Genomic DNA, 20,521 nt, shown 5'->3' with positions numbered 1-20,521 from the left:
CAGGGCACAGGTCCCCCCAAGCCACCTCGCGCTGTCCCGGCACCCACCTCAGAACCCCAGAGTCACCTGTCCCATCTGGTTGGCCCTCCTCTACAGGCTCCAGGGCCCCACCTGCCCAACCCACGTCCCTGGGAGACCTTCGCCCCTCCCCGCGCCAAGGAGCAGAGCCCAGCCCTTGGGGCCGCCCCAGGAAGCAGGGAGTGGGGCTGGCCAAGCGGAAGGCCTCCCCAATGCTGACCGTGGACTGTGAGCCTTGCCTTAGCATGGAAAAGGGGTTCTGTGTGCACTCTGGGTCCCAGGCCTGGTGTAGAGGGGAGGAGGGCAGGGGGACAGGGACAGAGAGAGAAGTTGTGAAGAAAAATCAATAAGGAAGAGAAAATAAGGGAGAAAAAATAAAGAGAATGTTGCTTGTGCACCTGCTCAGCGACAGCTTATGATAACGCTGAAACAGTGTTGCGTGTGTGTGTGTGTGTGTGTGTGTGTGTGTGTGTGTGTGTCTTGTCTCCTGGGAAATCTTACAGCCAGGGAGGTGAGCCAAGTTAGCCCATTGTGCAGAGGGGAAAGCTGAGGCTTGGCTCAGCGGTCACACAGGTTTAAGGGAAGGGTGGGTGGGGTTTGAACTCATTTTGCTTGACCTTCAAGTATTTTCTCATCCCTCAAGAAAGAGGGAAAAGAACCAGATGGATTGTGGTGGACAGTGAAGGTCATGGAGGCCAGAGAGCCGGCTCCGCTGTTTGCAAGCCCTGAGTTTGTTTGGCAGTTAGATAGTGAGCGCTAGGCACCCTATTCCCACCTTTTCCCAGCAGTTTCCCTGCCCTCTGGACCTGGGGAGCTTTCCATCCTTGTGCATTACATGCTGTTGACTGAGGGGCTGAAAGGGTCACCTTGAAAAACTTGAAAAAGACAAAGAAAATCTGGCTTTGAGTCGATGCCCACACAAGGCCAGGACCCTTCTGTGTTCCTGAGCCTGTGCTGGTTCTGCTGGGGCCTGGGGCCATTGTACCTTCACACAGTCCCTGGGGAGGAAGCATCCAATAGCCGTGAGCCCACAGCGTGCCACCACTCCAGGGAAAAACGCTTCCTCTGTGGCACTAAAACGTTATTTGAGCCCTGCCCCACTGCCTGTCCCAGCAAATGGCCGTGGGAACCCCAGTCTCACTTGGAGTAATCAGAGAAAGCTTATTCTAATTCTAGATGCCGACTCTAGAAATGATGCCCTGCCAGCAGCCACCTGCGCCCCTCTGGATGGGGGAATCGAAGAGGAGGGGGCATTTGAACTCAGGGTGGGAGGTAGCAGCAGGGGTGGGAAAACGCAGGCTTTGGCAGGGAAGGGGGCGCGGCTGTCGGTATGCCTGGATGGTGTGACAGAGAGCGGGGGCCTGGGGTTTGCAATTGGTACAGCAGCCAAAGGACAGGTGGGAGTCCCCAAAGGCTTCTGAGCAGAAGAAAAGGTAGCAGTGAGATTTTTGACCCATGTCTAGGGAGCCAGGACCTGGCTGGCTGTTGGGAGAGAATCAGGCATGTGCCTGAGACAGGCTGTGGAAGAAACCCCGGGACATTGTGATCAGTGGGGAGAGGAGAAGCTGAGAGAGGAGAAGGTGAGGACCGAGGTTCTGGAACTTCTGTGGGGGCAAATAGAAGGCAGAAATCAGGTGTGGGGTGGGGGTGACCTTGGCCTTGAGGTATCCACAGGGCTCCCAGCTCACAGTTCCTAGCTATTGGGCCTGTAGACTTGGGAGAGCATCAGGCTGGAGACAGCAGTTTGGGGGCACCTGCGGCTGTGGTCTCAGCAGGGGACAGCGTGGAGGGAACAAGTCCTCGGAGGTGGGACCCCTGAGACTCCCTCCCCAGATTCTGGAGCTCCCTCATCTGCCTCCTACGGGGTGGGTGCTGGTGCAACTCAAAGCCGGATATCTCTCCTGGGGCTTATCCACAGAGTAGGGGGCTGGCAAGGGGCCTAGGCAGAGGTGGGGGGGGGGCAGTCCCCCGGGCTTCCTGCTCTTCCTCCACAGACCAACCTCTGCTCACTCCGTGGGCAACAGCACGACCTGCCGCAGCCTCAACTCCCCTTCCGCTCCGAGAACCTGAGCGAGTCTGGCTCAGTGTCTGCTGCCTCCCACCCACAGCTTCCCAGCAGCTCAGCCTCAGGAAAGGCCCCCACCCCCATGCTGGGGCAGGGTGTGCTGCTCAGCTCTCTGACTCCCTCCAGGGCCCCACCTGCCCTGCTCTTCACTGAGCTCCTCCTGGGTGCAGACACCGAGCCGGGTGCTATGTTGGAGCAGAGGGAAGCAGACACCGTACCCATCCTTGGCAGGTTTCAGGCCAGCAGGGGAGGCAGAGGGTAAAACACCACAGTGGGGGAGGGCTTGCCAATAAGACAGTTTTCAGAGAACAAATAAACCAAGTTGCTTGACCCAGACCATGGGTAATAGGGAAGAACACCCAAGGAGGTGCTGATCAGAATGACAGGGAACACTGTTTCAGACAGAGGGAACAGCATAGGTAGAGGTCTCTTGGTAGGAGGGAGCCTTGGGCCTATCGGGAGCCAAAAGGTGGCCTGTGTGGCAGGAACCTTGAAAACGAGGGAAAGCCCAGTGGGGGACAGTGGGAAGCTCTCACCAGGTACTTGGTCAATCACCTGGAACACTGGGCACTGCCCTGGAAGCCTGCCGGTTGCAAGTCCAGGCGTGGAGTTGTGCACGGGAGTTCCCTCTGTGATCTTGAGTAAGACACTTCCCTTCTCTAGGCCGGTTTGATAAATCAGTCATGCCTGCCACTTACTTTATGCTGATCGTTAAATGCTTGGAGCCTTTGCTCTAGCTGTTCCCACCACCTGCAAGCCCCGCCCCTTCTCCAATGTGTCATTCTGGGTTTCGGAGTAGATGGAGAGGCTTCACCTCCTCCAGATGCCACTCTGACCACCCCTAATGCCTGGGTGTCTCACTCAGTTCTATCACCCTGTGTTGGTTTTTGCTGAGCTCATGCTGCAATGTCTTGTTGGTTCTGCGTGTCTGTTGCCTGTCGGCCCCCTGGCCTGGGAGCTCTGTGCCCCCAGGTACTCAGTGACATTGTTGGCCTAGTTACAGAGGCTAGAGTGTAACAGAAGCTGCTCCCACCCTGCATCTAAAGGACCTGAATTCAGCACACGCCTGCCCTCCCTGTAGTCTCCTTAAGTCTCAGTCTTCTCATCTGCAAAGTGGATCGTATCTATTGTGGAGAGACTTGCATGAGGCTTTTCTCCACCCCTGATCTTAAGTCCTGTTCCATCTTGTCCCAGGAGGTGGGGTGCCCAGGGATGGATCCAGGTCAAGTTCATCCACTTCTATTAGCTCTTCCTTTGTAGCTGCTGCCTTAGCTTTCATTGGCATGTACACAGTGTCCTATTGTGCACAATTTTAGGGTTTGCATTTAATCCTCAAGGGTCCACTTTCTTTCACAGATGTTTATACTGTATCCCTATTTACGAAGTGGGTAGGGGGCTCCTTTATATAGTGCTTCAGTATTAAGTCAACACCTGTTCTGTTTCGGGGAATGTTCTTTTCACGCATTAAGAAATTTCAAGATTAAAGAAAAGGCGGGGCTCTGAGCATCAGGAGGGAGCCCGGTTTTCTGGTGGCCTGGTGGAATTCCTATCCCCTGGGGCCCTTCAAGAAGCAGGTTCAAGGACAGAGCAGGTCACAGGTCGTGTCTGAGGCAGGATCTGTTAGTATCTTGTCTATTTCATGGAACCCACATCAGCACATGGACTCCCAGCCAGACACGCACAGGGGCCCACAGCTCCAGCCTTCCTCCTTTCCCTCTTGCTCCGAAACCTCGACATCCCTAGCCCCTAGCATCTCAGGGGAGTGACGTTCAGACGGGCTAAATGCTCTGTCTGTGTTTGAGACACCCCACAGTTGGAGTCACTGTCTCTCCAAAAGGCCAGGCTCCCCCAAATCCTTTCCCACCAGACAACAGAGAGACACAAGGGCTTTAGAAAAAGGCAATTTTTTTAAATATATGTTGACACAATATTAACATTAAATACACATCATAAATAAGCCTTATAAATAGGAAACAGATAAAAACTGATAAAAATCGATAAATTAGTCATATCCCTCCGAAGAATTGGGCCAGCACCTTCTGGGCCTCCCTCGAACCAGTTTCAGCATGAGAAATTTTAATGATGCACCACCAGGGGGCGCAGCCAGCAGCCGGGACCCAAGACCAGGCCCTTCCAGGCAGTAGGTCTATAGAGAACTCCAGGCCCTGCCCATTTGCAAGGCATTGGATATTTGCTCTATGTAATTGAATCAAGCGGAGAGGGCTTTACACCAACGGCTTGAACCACAAAAAATAAAACTGAGGTCCAGAGAGGTAAAGTGGCCTGCCTGAGGCCACACAGTGAGTTAGGGGTTGAGCTGGGAACTGAGCCCTATTCTTGAACACCCCTGCCCCCAGATCAGTGCTCCTTCTAAGACACTCTGCATCTGTCACAGCTGCCTAAAGTGAGGTCACCCAGATGTCCAGGTGTCTGGCCTGAGAATGGCAATGAGCCTTCGAAGGCCAGCTCAGGCCCTAACCCTCCCCTTGGAACCATGCTGCCGTGGAAAGGAGGAAGTCTGGGGGCAACAGCTCTGTAAGTCATGAGAGGGAAGGACCAGCAGCCCTCCGGGAGCAGAGCAGCGGGGGGGGCAGTCAGTCTGGCCATGAGTCAGCCTGTGTCATCAGACCCCTGAATCAATGGAAAGTTGGCCCCGCGTGGCCTGACCCAGCCACCCCACCAAGACTGACGAATTCAGGGCTGGGGGCTCAATAGCCTGACCCTACCCTCCCATCCCGGAGCCTGACTCCTACCCCTTAAAGTGCACTTCTGGGAGGTGAGGAACAGAGGGGAGCAGGTTTGGAGGCCCTGGGGGGAGATGCCATCCTAGGGAGTACATACGGATCCTTTCTCTGCCGGGGGTGTCCCCTAAGACTACCGGGGCAGCTGCCCCCGGTGAAGGAGTCTCTTATTCCCCCTGGAGAGCGGCACTCTGCGGGCCCCCTTCCACAGGCCACGGCGGGGGCTGTGTCTCCGGCTCCGACTCGGGCTCTCTGCCCACTCTCGAAACACCTGCCCCACAGAGTGCATGAAGCGGTGATAGCCGTGCAGGAACCTGCAGCCTTCGAGCCTGCGCTGGAAGGTGTCTGGGGTGGGGGTGGGCGATGGAGATGTCCCTGAGCCTATCGGAGGGGGCTCAGTCCTCTCCGATGAGCCTGGAAGCAGCTGGGCCATGCAGTGGATATTGTTCTTGAACCCGCGAATGTTCTGCTTTGCTCTATTCACTGTCTCCAGGTCCTGGGCTTTGGGGATGTCTCGCTGCAAGGCCATCAGTCTGTGCAGAACGTGATCCAGCATGGTGTTGAGAGCCCGCAGGAGTTCCTGCCTGCTGAGCCGCTGCAGGGCTTCTTTGCTGGGGAAGGTCCCTGGGCGCTCCCGGCAGTGCTCCTTCAGTCCATCCTTGTCTAGGCCTTGGCTTTGGATCTGGAGGGAAAAGAGAATCAGGACGTGAGTGCTCAAGCCCCCAACACACACACACACACACACACACACACACACAGGTCTGCTCTGGTCTGCCTTGAAATGCTGGATCTCATGCACCCCATCCCATTCAATCCTCCCATTGTACAGATCAAGAAACTGAGGCCAGAGAGGGGTGAGGACTCCCCAGTGTCTGTAAGCAGGGACAGAAGGATGCTGGGGGTGGGGGCTGGTTGGGGTGACTATGATGCAGGGAGCGTAACCATAGGCTTCAGGAGAACAGGACTCTGTTTGGGTCCCTGCTGCTACACCTGAGGAATGGGACAAGCTGGGAAAGATCTCTCCTCTCCTTGGTCTTTCAGAGTTAGGCCCAGAGAGGTCCAGGGGGCCTTGGAATAACACAGGGACTTGGTTTCCCCACCGGTCCCATCTGGAGTGGGGGTTGTGTGAATGGGAATTGGGCCTCATCCTCTCCAGGCTCACTCGTGCCCCAGGCCTGCTGTCCTCTGAGACTCAGATGCCACCAGGGGCCAGGTGCTCACATAGGGGTTCAGGAGCATGCTGGTTCGCTGCATGATGTCCGCCTGCTTCTGGAGCTGCCTGAGCAGCTCTTGGTCCTTGTCCAGACAGCTGCCCATGACCGGCGTGCTCAACAACAGGATTCCGAGGACCAGACCTGGGGCAGAGAAGGGGGGAAGATGTCACCTGACTTGGGGAAGGAGGTCAGCGGCTTTCAGAGGGGAGGACACCCCCAGGGCCTCAGAGGGCATAGCCCATTGGCTCAGGCTTCGTGCCATTGAGGGTGGGGCTGGGCACTGTGTACGCACCTGCTGGGGCCACCACCACCTCCCTGGCGAGTCACAGCCCAGCATCCCTAACAATGATTCTGCTTCACCAAGCAGGCCCTTAAGAGGAGTTCCCGCACCTGCCAATCTTGCCAGCCTCAGGATCTGACAAGGGCAGCCCAAGCAAGGCTGCTCTCTGCAAGATTCTGGGCTCCCCTGTCACAGACCCTGGCCCTCTGCGCAGTCGGGCTCAGCCTGGGAGCAGCCTGGTGCCTAGAGCTCTGTCTGTACAAGCAAAAGAGGCTGCCTTTCCCACAGAAGGTTCTGTCTGCAAAAGATGTGTGGGATCATCTAGACCATAGCCCCATTCTACTGACAGGAAAATCGAGGCACTGAGGGAGAAGGGCTTGCCCAGTTCACACAAGGCCAGAACTGTTCTCTACCTCATGCACCTTCCTCTTCTCTTCATTAGTGGCCACTTCTGTCAGGCCCACCAGGGATGCTGTGAGCCAGACTCTTGGGGGTGGTTGGGCATAGTTACTGTTGGCGACCTCTCCACATCCACCCAACCCCCACCCCCAGGCACCGGCAGCCATGTGGTCGGAAGGGGCCTGTGGCGCAATGGCCCGGAAGGCAGTGACACCATGTTCCGTTCCTAAGAACCGTTCAGCCCCTTGGGGAAGACGCTGCCGGGGACAGCTGGGGGGCTGGCCACCCAGGCACCGAGACCATAGGGCGCTCCTCGCTACCTCCCCAGGTATCTGCAGCCGGGTTTGGGCGGGGGGCGGGGAGGAGACCCATGTGAGTGCTGCGTGCACATGGGACTAGGGTGTCTTCACGGGTGTGTGTCCAGGTCTGCATGAGGCGAGAGGAACAAACTGGCCACACACAAGCGTTGTGCCCAGTCCACCCTGGGGCACCGGACTGCATGTGGGGGCTCCCAAGTCGGTGAGATTGAGGGCTCTGAATGACATCACATGGCTCTGTGTGTGTGTCACCCTGTGGGTGTGGCTAGGCGTGCTGTGTGATTGTGTGGGCTCCGGGGTCCCCGTGCCTAGCGGACTGTGTCTCTCCATCCCAGACCCTGCGGATCAGGGCAACAAGGAAGCCTCACTGCCCCTCCAGACATCACACTGCTTTTCTGCAGATTCTTCCTCTCCCAGCACGTCACTCACCTCCCTCCTGCTTCCCTGGCTTCTCCCTCAATCTATCCCCTTCCCTTATTCTCTTGCTCCCACAGTCACCTCTATATCACCTCCCCTTAAAAGTCTTCCAGGGATTCTCCTTCTTTACCCTGTGAAGATGCTCTGTTCTCAGTGGACCACTTTCTTTGCCTGACCTCCTGGCTCTCTCCCCTTCTCAGCATCCTTCTGGCGCCTGGCCTTCCCAGCCCCTGCACCATGCTGGCACCCATGGGCACAGCAAGCGGGGTGCTGGTGGAGAGGAAGGAAGTACTTACTGGGCAGCGTCCTCCACATAAGCTGTGCCCGCATGCTGGGTGCCCGAGCTCCGGCCGGCGCCTGCTGGGGGTGACACCTCCTGGCTGGGAGCCTTGCGGGCTGGCAGCCACTTTATGCCTGCCAGGGCGATTGGCCAACACCTCGTGAGGTGGGTGGGGAGGGGGGGAGGGCAGGCCTTCTGGGAATATAACCCCAAAAACCAAAGTTTCCACGGGCAGCCAATGGGCGCTGTGTGCGGTGGCATGCCTCCTCCTCCTCCTGTTTTCTTCGAATTGATTCTTCGAGATCAGGCTCTCTCCCAAAGATGATGCAAACTGCAGCCTCAGCCTTCCTGGGGTGAGCAGGGGCGAGGGGGTCCATGCCATCTGTAGGGAGCTGTGCCCAGGATAGAGGGGAGAGTGTGACAACTGGGTCCTTGGAGGACTGCAGGTCAGGCTTGGCCCAGGAGCCAACAGCCTCACAAGTCACTGTGGTTTGAAGCTGAGAGTAGCGAGACATCTTCCTTCTTGAGTGCCCTTCCCGCCCTCTTGCTGGGACTGTTGGGACATCTGTGAACAGAAACCGCCACGCTCTGGGCACAGAGCCAGACCCAGGCTGGCAAATTCGAGATTGTGGTCCTGGCCCCAGGACCACCAGGGCTCCCAGCCATCTCCTTTCTTCCATCATGCACCCCCTCACAACTAGCCTTCCTTATCCCAGATCCCTTGCCTGCAGCCAGGACCTTTCTTTACAGACGGGGTCTTTTGGGGGGAAACAAGACATAAGAAATTAGGGTTCAAGCCTGCCAACATGCTGTGTGACCAGAGGCAAGTCACTTAATGTCTCTGGGCCTCAGCAGCCCCACCTATAAAATGAGGATTCGAAAAGCATTTCCTGGGCTAGGCTCGTAGCCCTGACGCTATCATGGACATAAAAGGCAAAAGTCCTTTGAAGGGAAGAAGGAAAGATGAAAGTCTAATTCCAAGTACTCGCTACTGAGGGCTAGTGTGGGGGGCGGAGGAGATGGGGAAGCTGTGAGCTCAGAGGGGAAGCCAGGGTGGAGGAGTCACCGTGGTGATGGTTGGGGACCAGGTTTCACTTTCTCTGAAAGATAGTGATTTTTGGTTAGTCTTCCGCTACTCGCAGACCTCAGTGGATGTCAGAGTCAAGGCCCTGTGGAGACCATGCCTCTCTAGTCAACCTGCTACTCTGTTAGGATAAACTGAGGCCTGGCCTAGGGCAGACAAGGAGGCTGAGAGGCAGCCCCAGCATATCTCCTTGGCTTGGAAGAGGGTCTTTGGCCTGCACCCTCAGGAGCTCAGTGGGGAGGAGGGCCTCAGGAGCCCGGAGAACCAGGGTAGGACCCCTGGAAGCTGCCAGCTAGGGAAAGCATTGGGCCTTTGGAGCCTGGACAGGGAGACCTGAGGTGGCAGGGGAGAGGGTGGGTTGGGCAGCCATCCTGGCCACCAGGGCTGCTCCCACCTTCTCTATCCTCTGCAGACACGTTCACCATTACTCATTTATTTGTTCAACGAACTTTTATTTGGCCCTACTCTGAGCCAGCCCCTCCCAAGCGCTGAGGATCCCATAGTGGGCAAAACCAGACTCTTCCCCCCCCCCACATCCCCATGCCCAGGAGGCTATTCCTCACCTCCCGCCCACTCCCTGGCACCCCAGCATGGCACTCACCACACCTCCCATCACCGCCCCCAAGGACCAGTTCTGGATTCTCCTTCTGAGAACGTGGCTTCTGCTCAATTCCTCATCTCTGTGCCCACCCCCACAAGACCGTTTCCTGGGGCCCATGCCAAGCTGGGATCCTTCTTCATTTCGCATCCCTGATCTCATCCAGCAACAGCCCTGGAAGGCAGAGAGCACCAGGGCAGGGATGCTTCAGCTCTCTTGAACAAGGAAACTGAGACACTCAGGGCCCGGCTCCGGGCTGGAGAGCCACAGCTGGCTGGAGTGCTTCTCGGCCGTCTCAGCTACCGAGGACCGCCCTTCGCACTCAGGGTGGTGGGAAGGCACAGGCCTTTGCTTTCCCGTTTCTGCATCACCCTGGATGGGAGAAGTTACGAGGACAGACGTGCTGTTCACAAGGGGGCTCTCAAGTCTGAAAGACCATGCTCTGAGCAGCAAAGCGAGGTGCTGTGTGCAGGCCCCAGGGCAACGACCACTGACAGCAAGGAGGAGTTAGCTATTGATCTGCTCGGGCTGCCCTGACAGCATAGCACAGACGGGAGGACTGAAACAACAGAAATGGCTGTTAGTGCCATCCCGGAGCTAGCGATCAGTAGGGTCGATGTTATCCTGCGGCCTCTCTCTTGGCTCCTAGACGGCCACCTTCTTGCTCTCTCCTCATGTGGTTGACTCCTAGTCTGTGTGTCTGTCCTAATCTCCTCTTCTTAGAAGGACAGCAGCCATAATGGATGGGCCACGCCCACCACCGTGGCCTCCTTGTGCCTTACCTCTCTGAGGACCCTATCTCCAAATACAGCCACATTCTGAGGTACTATGGGAGTTGGTCTTTAACACAAGAATTTAAGGGATAAAGCACTGCCCAGAACAGCTTGCAAGAGGAGGGCATGGTTGGAGGGCTGCGGGGAGTGCGGACGATGGGGGAGTGCCTGGAGCTTGGTGGGAGGGGACAGTGAGGCAGGAGGACAGGCAGTGCCCCAAGGTGAGGAGACCCGGCTGGCCAACTGAGCAAAGCATGAGGGGAAGATGCGTCAGCATTTCTGGTGAGGTCAGCGCCCAGTGACGTCCCTCTCCCCAGCAGGAAGGGCTTGCAACACGGCCCAGCCAGTATAAATAGGCTCCCCGACCACAGGCCCGGGCTGTCCCCTCTTCCCGGGCCACGTCAGCTGGGTCCTCGTGATTCGGAGGGGGAAAGAGGACTGGCTTGTTTCCTCAGAACTGCTGTTTTCCTGTCTTTCCGGCCCACCCTGTGAGGCTCTACGGCTCTAAGTGCAAGAACAAGACCTGTGGTGGACTGGGTGGGTCAGAATTGGAGGCCACTCATCTGGGAAGAGAGACAGTGACCCGTGACCTGCTAGGGTGAGAGCTAGACACCAAACCAGTTACCAGTTACCAGTCTCCATCTGCTTATGAGCTTATGAGCCTAGTCGCGTCCCCTTTCCGAGCCTCAGTTTCCCCTGTGGACCGCAGGGGCACAATGTAACAGTCAAGAGGCAGACAACCCAAATTTAAAATGGGCAAAGGAGGGGGCGCAGCTGAGTGGCTCGGTGGGTCAGGTATCCGGCTCTTGGTTTTGGCTCAGGCTGTGATCGCAGAGTGGTGAGCTCGAGTTCCGTGCTCATCAGGAATTCTGCTGGAGGTTCTCTCTCTCTCCCTCTGGCCAGGCATGCTCTCTCTCTCAAATAAATAAATAGATCTTAAAAAAAAAAAAATACAGGGGCACCTGGGGGTGCAGTTGGCTAAGCCTCCAATTCTTGGTTTTGGCTCAGGTCATGATCTCAGGGTCCTGAGACCGAACTCCGTGCTCAACCCAGAGTCTGCTTATGTTTCCCCCTTCCTCTCCCTCTGCCCCTCCCCCCTCCCCGCTCGCTCTCTCTCTCAGGTGTGTGCTCTCTCTCTCTCTCTCTCAAAAATAAATAAATCAATCTCTAGAAACATAATGAAAATAAAAATAAAATAAAATGGGCAAAGGAGAAACAGACAGCTATTTCTTCAAAACAGGCAAATGCCCAATAAACCCATAAAAAGCTGCTCAACATCGTTAGCCATCAGGAAAATGCTAAATGAATGGGTCTGAGGAAAATGCAAAATGAAAACCACAGTGAGATACCTCTTCATGTCCCCTGGGGTGCCTGTCATCAAAGACAGACAGTAACAAGTGCTGGCGAAGACAGGGAAGAATCAGAACCCTAGGATACAGCTCCTAGGAATTCAAGATGGCACAACCACTTTGAGGACCAGCAGGCCTTCCAACACGCAAACATAGAGATGCCCCATGCATGAGAGTTCCACACCCCCGTATGCACCCAAGAGAATTGAAAACACGTGTTCACACAGGAACTTGCACACAAATATTTATAGCAGCCTTTATTCACAATAACCAAGAAATGGAAGCAACCCAAATGCCCATCAACAGAAAACGGATTTTAAAAATTGTGGTCTAACCATACAACAGCATCTTACTGAGCCACAGAAAGGAATGAGTTCCCGATTCGTGATAGACTGTGGATGAACCTCAGAGACAGGACGCCAAGTGAAAGAAACCAGTCACAGAAGGCTACACGTTGTACGATTCCATTTGAATGAAATGTCCAGAAGAGATAAATTCATAAAGACAGAAAGCAGAGGAGTGGCCGCTGGGCCCGGAGGGGTCTGAGGACAAGGAGTGATCGCTAATGGGCATGGGGGTTCTTTGTGGGTGATGGAAGTGGTTTTGAGTCAAATTGTGGTGGCACTGTCATCTGAAGAGACAAAAACCCAGTGAATTACCCACTTAAAGTGAGGAATTTGGTAATAAATATTTTGTATCTTTATTTTTTAAAATGCAGTGGCGAATACTACTTGAAGAGAACGGGGAATGTAACTTGGTGAATAACACGTGCCAATGCCCGGCCCATCGCTAGTCCTCCAGAAATACCCGCCAGCCAGCCAGTCACCCGGACAGACAAAGGCGCACATCTCTTTATGTCATAGGCTGGCTTTGAGGACAATTGGGAAAGAAAATATTACATAAACCCTGGGGTGAGCAAGGATCTACCAGCGCCCTCCCCACGAGGCCAGTGAGGTCATCCTGAGCTGAAGGATTCTTCGGTTGAGAACTGCCAAAGTTCTTCTGGGACCTGGTGTGTCTTCCCCGCTGTGTGGGAAGCCATGTCCCCCATGTGCCCAGTGCCTCCCCCAAATTGGGTAAGTGAGCGCCCTGCCAGAGGCCTGAATACCTACTGAGGGAAGTGCAGCAGAGAAGGAACTATCTTCTGTTCGGGAGTCTCTTACTGTTTGCAGTGAAGGGGTAGGGGAGATGTGTCCCCCTCTGAGGGGAGATGACCAGGAGATCAGAGTGCTGCCCCTCTACCCTCTCTCGGATTAGCCTAGAACAACTTCCCCCTCACCACCTCTCTGAGACCAAGGTCCTCTCTGTCAGGTGAGGGGACAGGAGAGATGAACACAGAGGGCCTAGAACCCTGTGGAGCCCCATGGGGTCCCTTAGTGGCTCTAAGCACTGAAATGTCACTGTAAGTAAAAGCAACCTTAACCATTAAACAAGGACCGGCAAGTCCCATGGAGTCCTGACTTTTCTCGTGATGACAACATACAATGTCTATTTTGAAACTTTACATTCCTGCCATATATGTCCAGGTGTCCCAGGCATGTGCTGTTTACCCAGCGGTAATAATCAGAGATGTCTCTGTGTGCTGAGACCAGTTCTGAGCATCTACTACAGGCTGGCTCTGTGACCCCTCCCAGCCATCCTCACAGAGATGGTTTGTCTCCACCCTATAGATGGGGTAACTGAGGCCCAAGAGACGGGGCAGTTGGTGGGAGGTCACACAGCTAGGAGGGAGCAAAGGCAAGTTTGAGTGTGGGCAGCTGTCCTCGGCCCACATGCTTGGCCAGCACGCCATCCACACTGTGGCTTGCCCAGAGCTCATGCAGCCACATGGTGCAACAAGCTTGAAAACATATGGCTTTTGCAGTGGGAAGATGGAGATCCACTTGGTCAAGGGCCAGCCAGGGAGAGGGTTGGTGTTTCTACAGGTCTGGAAAGAAAATGCCAGTTTAACTGGCAGAAATGCAGGAAAGAGATGCTACAAGTTCCATGTGGAGGGAACGTTATGAGCTGCCCACCAAGCAAGATTGTCTCGGTCTAGTTTATTCATTTGTTTTTAAGATTTTGTTTATTTGAGAGAGAGTGAGAGAGATCACAGAGGGAGAGGGAAAAGCAGATTCCCCGCTGAGCAAGGAGCCCGATGTGGGGCTCGATCCCAGGACCCTGGGATCATGACCTGAGCTGAAGGTGGACACTTAACGACTGAGCCACCCAGGCGCCCCAGTCTAGCTGAGAGAGGAGCAGGTGTGGCTGAAGTCTAACGGAGGGGAGGGAGGAAATGGGGCCACCCACAAAATGGCTTTACTGCCATTACAGCCCCTCTGGGGGGCTTGTAGAACACAGCCTGGTGCCACCCTCTTGCTTAAAACACTCCCCTGGCTTCACATTGACGTTCAGTAAGGCCAAGGCCATTACCACAGCCACCAGGCCCTCCCCACCTCCCCAGCCTCACCCACACCTCTCTAAGCCATCACCTTCTCTCACCTTCCTCAGTCCCTCAGGGGAGCAGAGCTCTCACCCCATGGCCTTTGCATATGCTGTTCCCACTGCCTGAATCTCCTCCTACTGAATGAACTGTCACCCAGACCAAGCTTCACCTCTCCAGGGAAGCCCTCCTGGAACCTTTCCCACCCCAGGCTGGTCCCTACCCATCCCCCTCAAATTCCATGGCTCCTCATGGCCTCTCCAGAGCACAGCATAGGCCATATAATTTAGTAGGTGCTCAATAAATCCTTAGTGACTGGATGAACACCCAGCCATACAGATGTGAGCATCTGTAGAAGCCCCAGGAAAAGCCATGGCTTCCAGGCTGCAGGACCCAGATGTGTGCCTCCCACATCCAGTGCACTTGCAGCCAGGCCTCAGGAAGTGCAGGTCCACCTCACTGCTGGGCAGGAACAGGTTCTCTTGGAGCCTTTCTCGTGCCTTCTCTTGGTCACCTTTCCTCAAGGAAATCAGAATTATATCTCTCACAATACTCCAAAGCACATGATCTCTCTCTCTCTCTCTCTCTTTTTTTTTAGGAAGCCTTGATTTTTAAAGACGCTGACTTTTTCCTTTATGATATTTTTTTAAAAGTGAATTCAAAATATATTCCTTCACCCACTGCAGATTTCAACACTTCCCTGGAAAACAAGCTGAAAAGGAAAAACATAAGGCATTTCTCCTACTTCCTTTAAAGAATTCACTTCAGAATGAATTCCATAAGCAGCACCTGACAGCCTGATAGAAAGAGACCAGTCTTCACTGGAGGGGCTAATCCTGCCTTTTGCCAAGACAGATGAAGGATGGTGGCTTTTTAGGCCTTTCTTCAACCTGTATTTAAGTAATTAATTATATGTGTCAGGCACCAGGCTATGCATGGGGTGTAAATCAGCAAGACTAGGCTTCCAGGTAAGTGAATTTGTTGTGAATGCCTTTTTATATCCAGGTCTTGAAGGGTGAATAAACACACTAGCCAACATCCAGCATGTGATCTGGAAACCCACCATTTGTCAGCCTACTCATTTCTTACTCTAGGCGTAGGAGGGAGCGCCCAACACAGCCTGATCCTCATGGTACCCTGGAGTCTAGCACTGTACCTGCATCCCGAGCAGAACCAGTCAGAATCCTTCCCCAAGACTGATGTCAGACTCAGGAGACAGGCCTCCCTTACATGGCCAAGCCTTTGGAGCTGGGACATCACAGGTCTAGCGCTGTGAAAAGCCACTTTCCCCAGCTCCATGGGGTGGGTTGCGGTCTGATAAAGTGGGTGAGAATATGGCCAGTCTAGCTGGAGAGGACAAGCAACTTCCCTGAACCCTGGTCTCTGCCTGAAGCCAGGACCAGCCCCACACTTGTCCCAGCTACACAGGACAATGATGTCAGTCTATTTTCTGCTAGTTGAGCTGGTTTCCTGGCACTTGCATGGGGAGTCCTTTGTCCTGCATGTCCTGTGTGAGGATGAAAGCAGGAGGGGTGGAGGAGATGGAGAGGAAGTGGGATGGGCTTGGAGACTTCTCTTGGTGCCAACTGCTGCAAAAGCTCAAAAACTCTGCTCAACAGAGAGAGCAACTGGAAAAAAGATGGAAGGTACCAGCCAGGGTCCCCATGGGGCTGTCTGCAAATGATAGCCCTGGTCCCAAGGGGAAGTCCAGGACACAGAGGTGGGACTCATTGGCAGGGATGCCTGGAGGAAATGACCTGGGACAGGTGTTGTGGAAGACCTGCCTTCTTCCCCTTCTTATTCTTGGAGAGCTGCCAAGGAAACTCTGGGTGTTTATCTTGATAAGAAAAAAAGAAACAGGGGCACCTGGGTGGCTCAGTCAGTTAAGTGTCTGCTTTTGGCTCAGGTAATGATCTCAGGGTTCTGGGATCGAGCCCCACATCAGGCTTCGGTGCTCAGCGGGAGTCTGCTTCTCCCTCTGCCCCTCCCCACCTCATGCTCTCTCTCTCTCTCCCAAATAAACAAAATCTTAAAAAAAAAAGAAAAAGAAAAAAAAGAAAGAAAAAGAAAAGAAAATACATCCTGCAGCTCCAAGGGGAGAAAAGGCCATCAAAGCTTGCTCTGTCCAAAGGCCAACTGGTGGACATTCAATGGCTGATGGACAGTGGTCAGCTGGGGCCAGGTCACCTTGTCCACAGAACACGCATGTAAGGAAGGAAGAGAAGCGGGAGATGGCAGAAAACACAAATGTTGGGCGCCCCCACATTAATAGCCCGAGGTGGGAACCCAAATGTCCACCAACAGATCATGAATTGTTAAAAAGTGGTATGTCCACTTATTCAGCCAGAAAAAGGAATTGGCAATACCGATAAAACACGCACCACAAAAACACCAGGCTGAATCAAACAAGCTAGAGGCCCAGAGTCACATATTATCTAATTCTGCCCACGTGAAATGTCCAGAACAGGGAAATCCACAGAGATAGGATGCAGATTGGCCGTGGCTGGGGGCTGGTTGGAAGGGGAATGAGCACTGCGACCGAGTGTGGGGTTTCCTTTTGGGGTGACGAAAATGTTACAGGTGGTGGTTGCGCAACATTGTGAATATGCTAAACGCCACTGACCTCACCACTTGAAAATGGTCAATTATGTATTATGTGACTTTCACCTCAATTAAAATTTTTTTTTTTTTTAAAGGCAGAGCTTAAAAATAGGGCAACTCCAGGAAAGCCAAGGGGCAGGAGAGAGTCAGAGACTTCCCACAGCCCCTCCTGTTACTGCTTAGTTAGGACCTGTCCCAGAGATCTTGCTCGTCGACTTAGAGAAGGCTCACCTCAAGTTCAAAGGCCGGGGCAGGCCCTTCAGGACAGCCTGAAGGCCTGGCAGCCGCCCCACACAGAAGCTCCCAGCAGCAGGGGAGAACAAGTCAAGGGCAAGGCACAACGGCAGAGTGGGCAGAGCAGCTGAAGAGCTGCTGCTGCTGGGAGGTCTCAAAGGCAGACCTCCTGAGCAAGGGACTGCCCAAGGCTAGTGATTGGGAAGGGAGGGGACGCACCAAGATTTCTTGCGCAGCCAGATGACAGGGACCAGCAGGAAGCCCGGGGAAGCACAGGTGAGGACAACTGAAGGCTGAATCAGGACCCAGGGAAGTGTGGAGGGCCCGGCTGTGGAGGACGGAGGAGTGGGAAGCTCAAGCTCATAGTGGGCGGGCGGGGGTGGGGGGCGCTGGTGTTGATTTCTCTGTGTCCCCGTGGAGGGTCCAGATGGAGGGGCAGAAAGTCGGGCCAGGCTTGCTTCAGGCTGCAGACAGAGGACGAGGGACAGGGGAGGAGTGGACAGAGAGGCAGGAGGGAGACTGAGGAGGCTGAGGCAGCTGGGGTAGAGGGCGAAGGTGGAGGGGTAGAGTTGAGGCACACCCAGCACAGTCCAGAAGTCCCCTGGTGACCACAGGAAGCTGGGCGTCCTGGGATTAGGGTGAGGCAGGAAGGCCTGGGAGGATGTGGGCCCGGAGAAGGAAAGTGGACAGGAGGGTACGTACGGACACACATGTGAACACAAAAACACCAGATGTGGACGCCTGCCCTGGTACACACGGACATACAGAAACTGCCCTGCCACAGACGGGAGCAGACGTACAGACACTGGCACCAGCACGTGTCTACACGTGCACAAACAGGCACAGACGCCTCCGGCCACGCACACACAGGACGCGTGCAAAAACACAGCCAGACACACAGCTGATTTCGGACAAAATCGGATGCACGTAGGGCCACAGAGGCCCAAGGACGCATTGGGACATATGGATTCATGCGTGGACAGACAGACAGACAGACACACATTCTGGCTGAAACAGGTCCATCTGCAGAGATGCACTCAGAGGTCTGCACTGATTACAAGCACGGGCACCTGGAAAACATCCCCATTGGCATCATGATGGATTCCCCCTGAGAAAGCAGCTCCAGGCACCACTGTCTGCGGCACCCTTGGCTCTAGAACACCAGCACCAGGTTCCGCCTGGGAAAGTGAGGCAAACCACGGCCATTGCCCAACACACCCACTGGGCCCAGCCCGGGGTCAGGAAGGAGCCAGGGCCAGGCCTCGCGTGCCTGCCCACACATTCACTCCCTGCCGCCGACGCAGACAGCTGGGATTGCGAGGGAGCTTGCAAAACCATCCCCATCCCTCAGGGTTCAGCTAAAGTGTCCCTTCCCCCAGGGAACCTCCCCAGGCTATGCCCAATGTTAACCTTTTTGAATTCTCATTTTGCCATGCCCAGCTCTGTGACCTCGAGCAAGCACCTTCTCCTCTCTGCTCTCAGTTTCCTCTCAAAGGCCGGGTGGGTAATGAGAGCGTGCTTTGAATACACAAATGAATGGAGCACATCCCTGTCCCACCTCTTGCACAGCTGGGGGAATCAGCTTCCTGGTACTCAGTCAGCTAGCTGCAGGGGGGCTGCCCTCCTGCCTGGCACCTTCCCACCAGGTGGGATCTTGGTGCCAGGTGGGACATCTGAGAAGGTAAGGGTTTATTCTCCCTTCTACACAGGACCAAGGAGCCAGCTTTGGGGTAACTTGGCAATAAGCACTACACCAGACAGCCCTACCTGGCAGAGAGGTGGGGATGATTCAGGGTGCCCCCACCCTGAATTTCTGCTCACAAGGAGGACTCACAAGTTCATTCGCCCTGTATGGGCAGGTAAAATCTGAGAGGGTAGAAATGAGCCACTGCGGGTACCTGCCTGAGCTTTCCTCATCTCCCATCCCCACCCACCTAAGAGCATCCCCCACCCCAGGTTCACATCCTCCCAGCAGATGCCAGACACTAGGCTGGCAGTCGGAGGGCTGAGAGCACCTTTCTACTCCTCAAGGGACTGTAGGCAGGGCCTTCCCCAGGCACGGGCTGCCGTCTTTATGAGGATGGGCACTTGGGCTCTGCAGTCTGGGGCCTTGACCCCTGCACTCAGGAATGGCTGTGCTGATGTGGAAAGGTGCTGAGTGTGCCCAGGGTTGGAAGGACAAGGACATGGAGTATGTGCCAATGAACACCCCCAACCTTAGTTATGAATGATCCAAGCTGAGCCTAACTCCAGGCCTGGGCTAACCAGACAGACTTCCTTTGTTCTATAACTGTCCAGGGGCTCAGGTGGGACAAAGAGGTGATTCTGTGAGGCTCTGCCATAGCCTGGCACAGCTTAAGCCCTGTCTGTGTGATGGCACCGAGAGCATTAGACAAGTATGAGGCCAGGGTCACATCCCCCTTTCAGCGGAGTGTGCGCCAGTCACTTCCCAAGCCCTGTGCTCTGACCCCAGGTGGGTCCTCGGGTCCCTGGCAATCCCAGAGCAGATCTCCCCATTTATAACCTGTTGACGGTCTAGCTGACCCAGTGACCCCCAAGGACCCTAATGCCCAGGGAGCTAAAACCCCTCCACACTGACCTGGGTCCAAGTCAGAGTAGACCACTGGAGCCCCCTTACCCAGGCCAGTCCTATGGGAAGCACCTGGCACCAATGCCAGATTAGGGCCTGGTTTGAGGGACTAGGCAAAGCCTGATGCACCTGGAAAGCCAGGATAACAGAAATACCCAAATTAGGCAGTGACTCACAAGCAGACAGATGGGACAGGATCCCCCGGAGCTGAACATGGGGCCCAGAAACTCTCTACCTACAGAGTTGGGAGTCTCAAGGATTCTGGTTCTAAAGCCCCCACTTAGCCCAGGACATCCTTTGAGCCAAGGTCCAAGTTGTGCCCTCCAGAGAGAAGCCAGAACTCCCTCTTCCCCCTGAGCAAAGCAATGACCCCTTCCCAGCGCCAAGAAGTAGAGGGGTACTGAAGGATCTGCCTCCAAGATCTTGATACACATGAGGAAACAGAGGCTGAGGGGAAGGGGCTGGCCTAGGGTCCCTGACCATTCACTCACCGGCTGGCCTTTGCTGCGCTCTGTTCCTGTGATCTGCAGCTCCTGGGTTCCCAGGGGCAGGGCGGGCACACTGCCAGAGGACTGGCCCCCGTTCTGGCTTTTCTGGGGAGCCACGGTGACCTCTGAATACGCCGAAGTCACACCCTTCTTCCCTTCTCAAGTGCGGGCGGGTCTGGGCTGAGGGTACCTGATAACCTCCCCGAGGACATCTGTAGGGTCCCATCAGGCTCACAGTGGAATCCTGGTCTCACGGAGTGAGGAGGCACCCCCTCTGTGACAGGAAACCTGGGCCCACACACTGAGCCTCTGGCCCAGGAAGGCAGCCTGTGAAGGCAGAGTGCTTTGCAGGTGGCCTTTACACCCATCCTGTCATTCTAGCACCCAGGTCCCCACTCTGGCTGGCCCCCTCCCACTACTACTCCAGGAAAGCCCTGGTGACAAGAACTAATTGATCTCTTGGCCAACAAGAACTCCCGTGAGGGGCCTCCATGACTCAGGCATGGTCCAAAGGCAAACAGGCAGCAGCCTGGAAGAAGGGTGCTTTTGGGTCCTCCTTGAGGGGTTTCACAATAGGCCAGTCACACCCAAGGTGGCAGGGAAGGCTGGGGGACCTCCAGACAGAAGGATCTCAGAATCTCTAACCACATT

The 20,521-nt window shown here is 55.0% G+C and overlaps 1 protein-coding gene and 1 long non-coding RNA gene across 2 annotated transcripts; one reads left to right on the top strand and one right to left on the bottom strand.

Annotated features, from left to right (window-relative positions):
- Positions 1-3,971: 3,971 nt before the first annotated feature.
- OSM (oncostatin M) lies at positions 3,972-7,842 on the bottom strand. The gene is made up of 3 exons (XM_082699337.1): positions 7,748-7,842; positions 6,046-6,179; positions 3,972-5,506 (listed from the first exon to the last, which is right to left on the bottom strand). Exons 1-3 carry the CDS (start codon positions 7,779-7,781, stop codon positions 4,958-4,960), a joined length of 717 nt encoding a protein of 238 aa, XP_082555463.1. The 5' UTR covers positions 7,782-7,842; the 3' UTR covers positions 3,972-4,957.
- Positions 6,942-15,019, top strand: LOC309848143. Its single transcript, XR_014302853.1, has 3 exons — positions 6,942-7,045; positions 12,254-12,611; positions 14,644-15,019. It is a non-coding gene; the product is annotated as an uncharacterized lncRNA (long non-coding RNA).
- The last annotated feature ends 5,502 nt before the right edge of the window (positions 15,020-20,521 follow it).

This window comes from Mustela nivalis (assembly GCF_964662115.1).
Source record: "Mustela nivalis genome assembly, chromosome: 14".
NCBI classification, from domain to species: domain Eukaryota; kingdom Metazoa; phylum Chordata; class Mammalia; order Carnivora; family Mustelidae; genus Mustela; species Mustela nivalis.
Note: the sequence above shows the minus strand (reverse complement) of the source record. Positions and strands in the feature narration are given on the sequence as shown.

What these genes read in the sequence shown, in the direction of transcription:
- OSM (XM_082699337.1), bottom strand. Translation starts at nt 7,781, where the DNA reads ATGCGGGCACAGCTTATGTGGAGGACGCTGCCCA. An exon ending in TATGTGGAGGACGCTGCCCA is followed by an intron (nt 6,180 to 7,747) that starts GTAAGTACTTCC and finishes TCTCTGCCCCAG; the next exon opens with GTCTGGTCCTCGGAATCCTG. An exon ending in GCATGCTCCTGAACCCCTAT is followed by an intron (nt 5,507 to 6,045) that starts GTGAGCACCTGG and finishes TTTTCCCTCCAG; the next exon opens with ATCCAAAGCCAAGGCCTAGA.